Raw genomic sequence first — 13,020 nt, 5'->3', positions numbered from 1 at the left:
TTACCGCCTTCCTAATCTCGCCTGTGAGGGAGGAAATGTCTCTCATTAACAGTGCACACTACCTCAACAAACCAGGTAAAATGCAGTGTAAGAATGAGCAACACTACAGCACTGAAGAGTTATTGCATGAGTCACATACCTTGCCAACACCAAGCCACCTTGCCTTAGATAACCTGCCTACACCTACATCCACAGCAATGACCAGTAAAAAGCAGCATAAAAACAGAGCTGTCCATTTGTCAAACAAGCAATGTCAAATGATCAATGATCTCTTACTTGTGACTTTTAAGAAGACCAGGAATCAAATAAAAAATTAAGAGGAATATAGACAGTTGAAAGAAAAAATTGAGCAACATTTTTTCTTCTTGTAAATTTGCATACCACTCCCCCCACCCTTTCCCGTAACAGGAAATGAAATTTTCACAAAACATTCTCCACATTTGCACCCCACTTACCAACACAGGAGGTTTCATTGTTTTATTGCAAAACACAACAGGCATATCATTTTAGAACTGAGATGATTTACATGGAAATGACTATCATTTAGTCTCAAAACTACATGAGATACAGGAGATACAGGAGCTGGAATGACCAATATTACCCAACTAAAAACAAAACGTTCATTTACAAGAGTGGCAAAACAAAAAGGAAAAAACAAAAAATTATTATATATATTTGACTTTGGAGCTGGTCTGCGATCTAGCTTAAACACTCAAACCAATGAAATTAAGATCTTCATCATGGCGTCTGCATCCAAACATTTAACAAAGGTTTTTTCTGACAATGTAGCATTTACTTTATGTCCACTTCACATTACTGGCCCTGTGCAGAAGAAATACATAAGAAATACACAACATGTTAAGAGCAGAAACATTTATTCAACACCCTCCCCAAAAAAAAAAAAGAAAAAAAAGCTAAAAGCCTGTTTGAGGAGGAAAGAGTTTGGTTATGTTGTGTCGATGACTCATCTGGAAACCTGCTGAACCTGTGGAAGTAAATGTTAGGGGGGAAAAAAAAGTGGGGGTGGGGGACAAAAACTGTACACATGCACATCTACCAGGTGAAAAGTGCAAAAGGCAAAGAGCAGAGTGTTTTAGCGGGAGTGTACCTGCTGAGCCTGGGGTGCAGCTCCCATTGCCTGAGGAGCGCCTTGACCATAGTATGCTGCCTGTTGGCGGTAGTATTCTGCCCACGCTGCACTGTAATCTGGCTGACCTCCTGGCTGAGACGCCGTTGCTGCAGCCGCCTGAGGCGCAGCTTGACCTGAGATCAAATAAAACCCAAAGCATTACAGATGGAAGGTCAAGTAGAAAAATAATCTGGCAGTGTTGTTAAAGGGGTCATATGATGCAAGTTTTCTTTTCTCTTTGGAGTGTTACAAGCTGTTTGTGCATAGATAAGATCCCTAAAGTTGCAAAGACTAAAGTCTCAAACCCAAAGATATTCTTTATAAAAGTTAAGACCATGCCCTCCTGACTAGATCCCGACCGATATATCGTTTTGCCGATATTATCGGCCGATATATCGGTATTGGCGAATATGCCACCGATAAGACTCTTTTTTTTTTACAGTACATATAACGCAGATAAAATGCTTGAAATGGTGTAGTTACTTAGTTTGTAACTCTATTGTTTGCTACTGGCGAACTGGATGAAACGCTTTAAAGCTCAAGTCTATGGAAAACCATTGAAACTTTGAACGGCCATATCTCCGTAATGGCGTGGTGAATCCGCACCAAATTCGGGGGATCCCTTCAGCTCGAGGAACCCTCTCGAACGCGAACAGAGTGTACGTCTAGAGGCCCGCTTTCAAATGAGACCACCCCGCGTCGATAGCCCCCGGGATTCGAGAGTTACGGGTGGTTAAATTCGCAGTCCAGCGCCGACCGATCAAGCGATCCCGGGGGGCTACCGACGCACGGAGGGTGGGGTTCGAGAGGGCTTCTCGAGCTGAAGGGATCCCTGAATTTAGTGGAGATCCACCGGCGTGTTCGCGAGATAGTGACACCAGTCACCACTTTCACTTCAGTAAGGAGGTCTCTTGTTCTTTTTTTTTTTTTTACTCCCTAATATCGGTATTGGTCCCAAAAAACCCTTTTCGGTCGGGCTCTACTCCTAACGCTCAAATGTTCACGCAAAGAAAGGCGGCATAACTTTGATTCTCACTGTAGTATTGTTGCCGCCGCCGCCGCCATGTAGAAACTGTGTGTTTCATTGTGAAAGCGAAACTACATTCTTTGGCCTTCCAAAAGAGGACACAACTAGAAATCAGGGGTTAAGTACTATTTACAACACTGTTCCAGAACAGTTCAACCCAAATATTCAGATGTGTGCAGCGCATTTTATGGAGGACTGTTTCCTGAACATGGGAGAGTAGACTACAACGCTGTGTGCACAAAGGCGGTTTCTATAAAGTGGGGCAATTCCAACTTTGCAAGGACAGTCTGGCGCTTCTGACTCACAGCCTGCAAGTATGTTTTCATATTTAAAGAATTTGCCACTGATATTTCAAACGCGAGTTTTGAGCAGTGTAGAGTAGCGCTTGTTGTGTAATTTCTCCGATCACAAATGCAGACATGGTTTTATGTTTACACGGTGTGATATGCAACGCATAAAAAGACAGTATAAGTCATTATAATCAGTAATCATGTCCCCACTGGATGCAACAAATGCCTCGTTTGTAAAGGGTTTTATTGGTTTGGTCTCATCGCTCCGGGACACGGCATCACAATATGGTAAGGGGTGTAACATTTCCGTCACACGCATTGGTACACGCACGTATTCGGCCAATCACAACGCACTGGATAGCTGGCCAATCAGAGCACACCTCGCTTCTCAGAACGATAAGCTTTGTAAAAATTGACAAGTTTCAGAAAGGCGGGGCATAGAGGAGCAACAATAATGTACAGTATTTGGAAAATGTGTTTTTTGAACCTTAAACTGCATAAATGCATTGCATTACACCAAATACACCAAATAATGTTATTTTTAGCAACGTCATATGACCCCTTTAAATCACTGCTTAGTACAAGATTGATTTAAGGATAAATAACTCCATGACAATGTTTGTAAGAGGGGGAACGACCCCGGCCACACTACCTCCGAGTGGCGGGACAGAAACCCGCTACTTTACTCTAGGGCAGCCCGAGACCACAGCAGCTCTACTGCAGAGGACTGTGAAAGAGCTGCAGCTGCCCAAAACTATTAGAAATCAAAGCATCTACCATATCATACCTTGTTTCTTATAGTATTCTTCCCACGCCTTTGTGTAATCCTGCTGAGGCTGACCTTGACCTGAAGAGACGAGATTAAACGGACATTAATCAAGAGATTAAACATTACATCAATTACATTGAAAATAACGTGACTGAATTACTTATTGACAATTCAGGTAAAAACATGCAAATATACTAAAAGTCTACCACCAAATTTACTTAAAAAAAAAAAATTAACATTACAGTAAGGATTCAATTAAAACATTTACTGAAGATGTAGTTAGCACTAAAATGTTCAAGTTTCAGTAATCTTAAACTTCATATTTACAAGTACAACTGGCATTGAAACTGTAATATCAGGCACAAATTTGAAAAGGTGTACATATTTATTCATTACATACAGGGTTTGAAATGAACACCCGCCAAATGCGGGTAAAAATCAGCTGTGGCAGGTTATGCTGTCAAATCACTAGCCAATTTGGCGGGTTACTTTTCGTAAAACATGTTCACCAATTAATTTCTTGGGGAAGTTTATGTAAGCCAAATCTGCGCAGATTTAGTGAGTGTGAGTGATGTGACATATGGCCAAGTATGGTGACCCATACTCTGAATTAGTGCTCTGCATTTATCCCATCCAAAAATGCACACACACAGCAGTGAACACACACCTTTGGGTACTTTCTAACCATTAGGCCATGACTTCCCCCTTTTTTATTTTAGTGTAAAAACTGAACTCGAGACTCATCATGATATATTAAATAAGCTTAATTCCGCAGCATCTGGGCATATCTAGCTTACTTGAACATACCCAGCAATGTAGCTACTGGCCATCGGGAGCACCGGGACATTCCCATGGGCCGATCACCGAAGCAAGGGAGACCTCACATTAGGCACTGTTTTTAAATTACAGCCCACACGAAACTGCAAAAAGCAAGTACTCCAAAAGTGTGAAGCAGCGCTACCCGGTGCATCCGCCAGCCGCGCGTTAAAGCAGAGCGGGATCAGTCTCCAGTCTTTTTTTCCCTCATTTAAATAAATGTAGAATTTAGATATCTCTGTGTGTGGAACTGATAATCATTCTTTCACAATCTACTAGATACAGACTACTTCATTATAAAGAAAAATTAAATAAATATGAAAAAATATAGGCCTATGTAGATTTATAATCTATGACAAAAAATTATCAAACTAGGTTAGTGGATAATTCGGCAGCAAAAGTTATTCTAGAAAAATCAGTGCACAATAATTTTAGAAATCCAAACATTTAGTGAAAAAAAAAAAAAAAAAACTATAAAAAAATATTTTGTGGGGAACAAATAAAAGTGTTGCATTAAATATGGTAAAATGTTACACATTGCTATTTGTATTATAAAATCCATTCATTAAAAACATTCATGAATGTATTTATATACAAGTATATACTATAAAATGAAAATAATTTTTTTAATGTATAGCATATTGTTTAATAAGGCAATAAGCGCATGACGCAACCTGACGCTGTGTTTCTTCAAGTGCATCATTCTGCACACCGGATGCACACATTGTAAGCGCTTCGTGTTAAAAGCTGCAAAGCACAAAGGGAAGAGAAATTGATGCGTAGTGTATTATATCTGTGCAACAGTTATTGAGCCTTTCTTTTCACAGTTTTACATTTCAGTTACTGTGCACGTTAAAAACAATTTATAGTCTTTTCTACACCCGTGTTTTGTTCTCACAGACACCCGGTAGCAACAAAACATTAAACTCCGGCAAGAAGATAAAGTCCTTTTTGCAAAATCATAGACATGTATTTACAAATCAAGTATAATGGCAACACAGAATGATCTTGGAGAGAGCTTTACCGAGCTGACTGCTGGAACCGAACGCGACCAGGGTTTAAAGGCTGAATGAATGACTGACAGCCACAGCGGAGAAAAGAGTTTTATATTATATTTATATTTATTCATATGTAGCTCACATTAAGCTTTCGTATGGCTTCAGAAGTAACACAGAATAATTCGCACAATCGGGAAATTTTTTTATAAAATTCTCAGATTTGGATCAGCCCTCTCTGATTGATACCCGGTCCGAGAAAAATGGCACTATCGGAGCCGATACCCGATATGAATATCGGATCGGCGCATCTCTATGTGTGATATGACAACATTAAAGGTTCTGTCTGAAAACAGCCACAAGGTAAAATGCATGTAAACAAACTTTAATAGCTTATTTCTCTTTAAATGTTTCATTCTAATTAATTTTAATTCAAGTAAAATGTTAATTCAGTAAGAGCCTGATTAAAGATAAATATCAGTGTCTCTGTAATTTAGAGACACTTATAAATTAGGCGTTTTCTATTTACAAATATTAAAGTTTTTAAAAATTAAAATTGTCATCATTTCGGCAACTCAGCATCATGTCATTCCAAACCTGTATGAATTTCTTTCTTCTGTGGAACATAAAAGATATTTTGAGAAATTCAAGAAATGTTCGTCCATGCATACAGTAGAAATCAAGGTTAACCAAAATGGTTTGGTAACATTCTACAAAATATCTTTTGTGTTTTACATTAGTAAGTCACAGGTTTGGAAAGACATGAGGGTGAGGAAAGGATGACAGCATTTATTAGCAGTAAATTTCCTATGTTCTAGCACAAAATCAATGCTTATACTGTCAAGTGCATTTCTATGTGACAAATGCAGTAGGCTATTAGTTTGTCGCATTTGCTGTGAATTCAGTAATATATCATTATTTGTTTTTGTCCTCATTTATTTACTTACTCCAATTGAAGGCCCTATAACACAGCAAAACATTCACAGGGGAACTTGAGGGCCGGATAGGCTGGATTTGTCCAGGGCCTAATTTTAACGCCAGTCCAGCCCTGTACCCGTCACTATGCACTGTTCAATACCACAGTTTTCGGCTTGGTTCTGGTGGCTTGGCACAGTGTTTTTTGCGATTTGTGATTTAAAATGTGATTTTTAAAACTAAAACACACGTCTGTACATTGGAGAAAAACATGGATGATGATATGTCTACTTCAAATTTCTTTTGAGTGAAATATTACTTTTCCCTTTTTTTTTTACACAAAATAGGATGGATTGGGCATTAATGAGTGCTATAAACACATGTAATGTCTTTCATCATTTGTACTGGAAGCCTGAGGTCGCCCTCAGAGACTTCACATATGTATCTCAGAAGTAATAGAACTCATGACACTCCAGAAATCCCTAATATAAACTAAGGCATCCAGCCATCGCTGTGACTGAATAAAAAGATAGAAACGTTTTGAATTATGAATAATGAAGAAACACTTGACTGCAATAATGTATAGTTAATCTGTTCTTCAAGCCATCTCTAGTATCTTCATAAGTATATTTATAATCCATTGCTAATCGATATGACGTTATTACAGTATACAATATATTTTCTATATATCTAATTCTGTGATACGAAGTCACATCAGATCACAAAAGGAAGTATTTTGTCTGATGTTATGGAGTAAAAACACGTTATAATGTTCTCTTTTGTTGGAAAACAGGTTTAGATTGGAAACACTTATTGCAAATCATTACAAGGGAAGTTTAGCTTTAGGCATTTCAATTTAAGCACGTTAATGTCGCTAGCTAACGGTAAATGGTTAAATCGACAGCTCAAGCATTTAAGTGGCACAGAAATCTGCGTTCCGATTCAGTTTTGTACATAAGTCATAAAGGTACCGGTGCCAAATTGTCACCGGGTCTCGGTACCCAACCCTAATTCTAAACCAACCCGGGGAACTTGAGGGCCGGATAGGCTGGATTTGTCCAGGGCTTAATTTTAACGCCAGTCCAGCCCTGTCCCCGTCACTATGCAACAAATAATGGCGTGGCGGGCGCACTGGTTTCCTTTGAATTGAAGAAATAACGAAAAGTAAAAAAAAACGCTTGTCTACACCGGACGCGACAAAATACTATAGAACCCATTATAATCAGTGATGCGGCCTACACTGGATGTGGCGCAGCACAGCATGACAAATCCAGGGATGGTTCTGGGGGGGGGCAGTGCCCCCCTGCCAACAAGCTTGGCCCCCCCTAAATTTGGAATCATATCACACCAAACAATTGTGGGGGAAAAGCGCAGTTTTTGCGATTTGTGATTTAAAATGTGATTTTTAAAACTAAAACACACGTCTGTACATTGGAGAAAAACATGGATGATGATATGTCTACTTCAAATTTCTTTTGAGTGAAATATTACTTTTCCCTTTTTTTTTTACACAAAATAGGATGGATTGGGCATTAATGAGTGCTATAAACACATGTAATGTCTTTCATCATTTGTACTGGAAGCCTGAGGTCGCCCTCAGAGACTTCACATATGTATCTCAGAAGTAATAGAACTCATGACACTCCAGAAATCCCTAATATAAACTAAGGCATCCAGCCATCGCTGTGACTGAATAAAAAGATAGAAACGTTTTGAATTATGAAAAATGAAGAAACACTTGACTGCAATAATGTATAGTTAATCTGTTCTTCAAGCCATCTCTAGTATCTTCATAAGTATATTTATAATCCATTGCTAATCGATATGATGTTATTACAGTATACAATATATTTTCTATATATCTAATTCTGTGATACGAAGTCACATCAGATCACAAAAGGAAGTATTTTGTCTGATGTTATGGAGTAAAAACACGTTATAATGTTCTCTTTTGTTGGAAAACAGGTTTAGATTGGAAACACTTATTGCAAATCATTACAAGGGAACTTTAGCTTTAGGCATTTCAATTTAAGCACGTTAATGTCGCTAGCTAACGGTAAATGGTTAAATCGACAGCTCAAGCATTTAAGTGGCACAGAAATCTGCGTTCCGATTCAGTTTTGTACATAAGTCATAAAGGTACCGGTGCCAAATTGTCACCGGGTCTCGGTACCCAACCCTAATTCTAAACCAACCCTAGTTAGCACAGCTATGGGACGAGCACTTACTGGGGTCTGGCTGACCTTGCTGCCAGTGGGGGTATCCGTTGCCCCATCCTTGAGGCTGGTATGGTGCTGGAGGACCACTGAGGATAAGAATAAAATACACTAAGTTCATCTTAAGAGGAATCAATATTACCAAATACATTAATAACAGTATCATTTTGATTGTTGTTACAAGATCATCCATTTCCCCCCTAGTTAACTCTCCCTGACTTGAAGTCTGTTGGTGTCTGTTGGAGCAGTGTGAACATGAGTTATTTTTCATAAAATCCTAAATCCAGCGCCAACGTGTCTGTTGGCGTTTGTCGGCGCGGTGTGAATTGGCCTTAAGACCGCAAGTGCACATGAAGTGTTCCATTTGGGACCAGGGGCGGTTCTGGGGGGGGGCAGTGCCCCCCTGCCAACAAGCTTGGCCCCCCCTAAATTTGGAATCATATCACACCAAACAATTGTGGGTGAAATGCGCAGTTTGTCCTGTAAACTATGCATATAAAAAAAAGACATAACCAGCAGCTAAATTAAAATCTGCGTTCACTGGCTGGCACAGAGCCAGAGACACACATTTTTAAAGCACTGCACATTATAACCAATCCCATACTATTATGTTGAGTTTATGAATCAAACACTTAACATGGCTTAATGTATTAAGATAGGCCTACATTAAGTGCAATTAAAAGATCAAATTCGATATATAGTTATTATTTAATGTACTACAAGGCAAGCAGATGGCCATGAACACAATGCACAAACTTTCACTTGTCCTCACATAAAGCAAAACGCTTAATGTGGCATAATAACGGATGATAAAAACAATTTAGTAGCCTATATGTCTTGTTGTTGACTCAAAGTATATACAGACCAACGAATATGAACGTGCATTATGAAATGCATTAAGTGATTTTAAAAGGATCAACTCCGCAGGGGCGGTTCTAGGGGGTGGCCAGTGCCCCCCTGCCAACAAGCTTGGCCCCCCCTAAATTTGGAATCATATCACACCAAACAATTGTGGGTGAAATGCGCAGTTTGTCCTGTAAACTATGCATATAAAAAAAAGACATAACCAGCAGCTAAATTAAAATCTGCGTTCACTGGCTGGCACAGAGCCAGAGACACACATTTTTAAAGCACTGCACATTATAACCAATCCCATACTATTATGTTGAGTTTATGAATACAAAGACCAATCAGAGGCGTTCAGATGAGTCACCGCTGAAACACCCCGTTTCGTCACTGCACGCGCAGGCTGACTGAAATCTCTGGCTAATTATCTCATCAGAAACAACAAAGTGAAGATGTACGAATGTAAGTAAGATATTCATTTTACAGTGTAAACAGCTTTAGATTATTATGGGCAGTGGTGTGATGGCGATTTAAATAAAATACAGATTTCCAAACCTATGGGTATCCCCTTGAACTTAGTAAAAAGATAATCGGTTTACCATCTTGACATGAAAATACTGTTTTCATGGTCAGTTTTACATTTATTATTTGCTAATGTTAATGAATTTTTACATTAGCGTGCACGTCCTACTACACTGAAATTAATAGGGGAGCGGCTGGAAATAGTGACCTTTCCTGGTTAGAGATAGTATAAACATCATAAACTGAAAGCAATCTTTACGTGACTTGCTTTTCAAATGTTTTAAAATTGATCATCAGAGTCTAATATGATCCAGCGGGCTGTACTAAAAGACACTGCGGGCCGTATAGCCGCCAGTTGCCCATCCCTGATCTAGAGTGAAGGGAGGGTGACAGTTTTGTGGAGTGCAGGTAAAAAAAATAAATAAATAAATAATTTTAAATTATTTGCACCTTGTCCGTTGGTTTGGGTTGTGCCAGGGGCTGCTGAAGTTGGTGTCATGGGACCCTGGGGCTGCTGCTGGTACTGAGAATAATAGGCTGCCCATGCAGCTGCATTAGCATCAGCCGCTGCTTTATCTGCAGAACAAACAGCCCATTTTATTTTTCCTCCAACAGACAACTGAAGCTGCGCAAGTTCTAACTAGCATTGCGGAGAATCAGAATACCATTCTAAAGAGGGTTGGGTATCGTTTGGGTATTTTACAATACCGATGCCAAATCTATACTTTTAAAACGGTACCAGTGCCTTAACGGTGCCTGAACCGATACTAAAAAAAATAAAAATAAATAAGCCACAACGGAGGACATTAATTATTATTATTTGTTTTTATAATAATAATAAATCTTTAAATTAAACGATATATTAAAAGTTTGGATTATACGGAAATATATAAATATAAGTAAATACAAAACCCAACTAATTTAAATTTACAATAAAACCTAAGCCACCCGACACAACTACAATAATAAATAACAGTTACAGTAATAATAACAGAAAGGTAGACAGTATTCTTGGTAGGGATGCAATAATAGTTCTCACTGTTCAATACCACAGTTTTCGGCTTGGTTCTGGTGGCTTGGCACAGTGTTTTTTGCGATTTGTGATTTAAAATGTGATTTTTAAAACTAAAACACACGTCTGTACATTGGAGAAAAACATGGATGATGATATGTCTACCAACAATTCTGTGTTTTTCTGTCAATATGGGGTGCTGTGTGTACATTAATGAGGAAAAAAAATGTACTTAAATGATTTTAGCAAATGGCTGCAATATAACAAAGAGTGAAAAATTTAAGGGGGTCTGAATACTTTCCGTACCCACTGTATATCTGGTATACATGCAAAATTCTCAAGAATAAAAAAAAACAGAACCGGTTCCAACCAGAAAAAAAAAATCTCTCAACTAATGCTGTAAAATATACATGAGAGTCAGTTGGTACTACATTACTATAATATTGAAGGTTAAACTGACTGATTTTTTAGGCTATACAACTGCTTAAATTACACTGAAAAAAGTTTTTATAATAAAAGTTACAATTCCATAATATTTCTACTTCAATTAGTTTTTTTTAAATATAAACATTTAAATGGTGGCTATCATAAAAAAATTTAACTTTGAAGAACAGTAAAAGTTATAATGAATATATTATATGGTGCATATATTTAGCAAAATGCTCCTCTCTACAGTTTATTTTTCTATTGATTAATGAGTTTATGGTCACCGAATTTGTTTTTTTTTTCTGAGGTAATTGTGACGTTACGTGACATTGTTTACAAGACGTTATATTGACGGCTGAAACACTGATTGAGCGATTACATGAGACAGGATACGGATTGTAAAGTTGTACTCTTTTAACTTACCTTCAGATGTTTAGTCATGTTTATTTTGTGCTGAAACAGGTATTAATGTGGAGGAGATGATCAGTTCACGTGTCTCTCGTGCTGCCACTTTTATTGAACTGAGGCGCGCCGCGCTACAGCGATCACTCCACATTAAACAGTGCCAAAACTAGGGATGCAACAATATAATTTTTTCAGATCCGATAAGAAAATTCTGAGTATCGGACAATTCCGATCCGATCCCAGCACAGATTTTTTTTTATTAAATAAATATCTGTGTGTTGACCTGATCGTCACTTTGTGTTAAACACAATCTACTAAATATAGACAACTTCATTTTAATGAAAAATAACAAATGAAAAAATACATAATCTATGACAAAAATACTATTATAAACTAGGTTAGTGGATAATTTAGCCACATTACACATACATTTCTTTTCAATATATAGCACAGTAATGAAGGCAGCAACATATGATAGAGGAGTCCTATCTATCATATGTTGCAGCCTCCATTACTGTGCTATAGATTAAATTATTATTAGCCTTATAGGACAAAACAAGAAACGCTATAAATCTTTCATTGCGCATAAGTATTATATAATACGAAAAGCTCCAATAGAGCTGCACAAAGCGCTTATGCTCATACCGTGCGCAGAATGATGCGCTTGAAGAAACATGGAGTCACAGCACGCAGTTCCGCATAGAAGTTCAAAGCACAAAGAGATATTGATGCGTAGTTTATTAAATCTGTGCGATAGTATATTGAGCCTTTTCTTTTAACAGTTTTAAATCTGTTATTGTGCTGTTATCTGTCTTGGAAAGAGTTTCATCGTCTTAAGACCCTAATTTACTGTCGTAACCAACAGAAAATGTCAGTATCTGAGCCGATACCGATCCTGAGTATCGGATCGATGCATCCCTAGCCAGAACGGCATTTATTGTTTGAATACTGCAATACAATGGACAGAATTTAAAATCTGAGACTTTGTTTCATATTAAAAGTACCAACGCACAATGCTTATTGTGATTTATTGGATGGGAAGTCTCCTTCAATGTTCTGTCCATTGAAGCAGCATTATGTAACTTTTTCTGTGTTCAAAATTTGCAAAATGTATATAATGAGCGAGTACATCATGAATTCATCTTCCAAACTGCGTTTTTGTCTTATTATAATTATTATACTTATATTTGGACTATTTTAGCCTGGTCGGGACATCGCCATAGACAAACTTAGAGAAGTAGTTCCGGTTGGAATGTTCTTCCACGGGATGTGTGCAGTTCTGTTTATTAACCGCTAGAGCGCCAAAAGTTACATAGTGCTGCTTTAACTGAAAACAGGCTAGATTCATTGATTTGGATTTAAGAATCTATCGTTTCGTAAAACTGAGATTCGATTATAATCAAGACAGATATTTTTTTATCCAGCCCTACTGAAAACTACTTGGATTTTTTTTTTTTTTTTTAAGCGCATATAAATCATCTTTCTTACCTGGTTTGAACTGAATTCTCACACCAGTGTCATTCTGAATCTTCTTGATCATTTCACCACTCCTACCAATCACAATTCCCACTGCAAACCTTGGCACAGGGACCTAAAGCAACAGCAAAACATTTAGTAAACTGACTTTCAAAATTCAATCTAAATGTATAACA

The 13,020-nt window shown here is 37.9% G+C and overlaps 1 protein-coding gene across 1 annotated transcript in view; it reads right to left on the bottom strand.

Annotated features, from left to right (window-relative positions):
- Positions 1 to 970: 970 nt before the first annotated feature.
- Positions 971 to 13,020, bottom strand: part of LOC107558172 (far upstream element-binding protein 1-like) — a 20,129-nt gene continuing 8,079 nt past the window's right edge. The window contains exons 12-16 of the mRNA XM_016241793.1: positions 12,857 to 12,959; positions 9,976 to 10,131; positions 3,234 to 3,293; positions 1,090 to 1,263; positions 971 to 1,056 (exon numbers count right to left, since the gene is read on the bottom strand). Coding sequence (XP_016097279.1) covers positions 1,094 to 1,263; positions 3,234 to 3,293; positions 9,976 to 10,131; positions 12,857 to 12,959 — 489 coding nt within the window. The 3' untranslated portion in view covers positions 971 to 1,056; positions 1,090 to 1,093. The remainder of the gene's footprint in view (positions 1,057 to 1,089; positions 1,264 to 3,233; positions 3,294 to 9,975; positions 10,132 to 12,856; positions 12,960 to 13,020) is intronic.

The sequence above is a fragment of the Sinocyclocheilus grahami genome, unplaced genomic scaffold, assembly GCF_001515645.1.
Source record: "Sinocyclocheilus grahami isolate Dianchi unplaced genomic scaffold, SAMN03320097.WGS_v1.1 scaffold634.1, whole genome shotgun sequence".
Taxonomy (NCBI): domain Eukaryota; kingdom Metazoa; phylum Chordata; class Actinopteri; order Cypriniformes; family Cyprinidae; genus Sinocyclocheilus; species Sinocyclocheilus grahami.
This window is presented reverse-complemented; position numbering and strand designations above follow the sequence as displayed.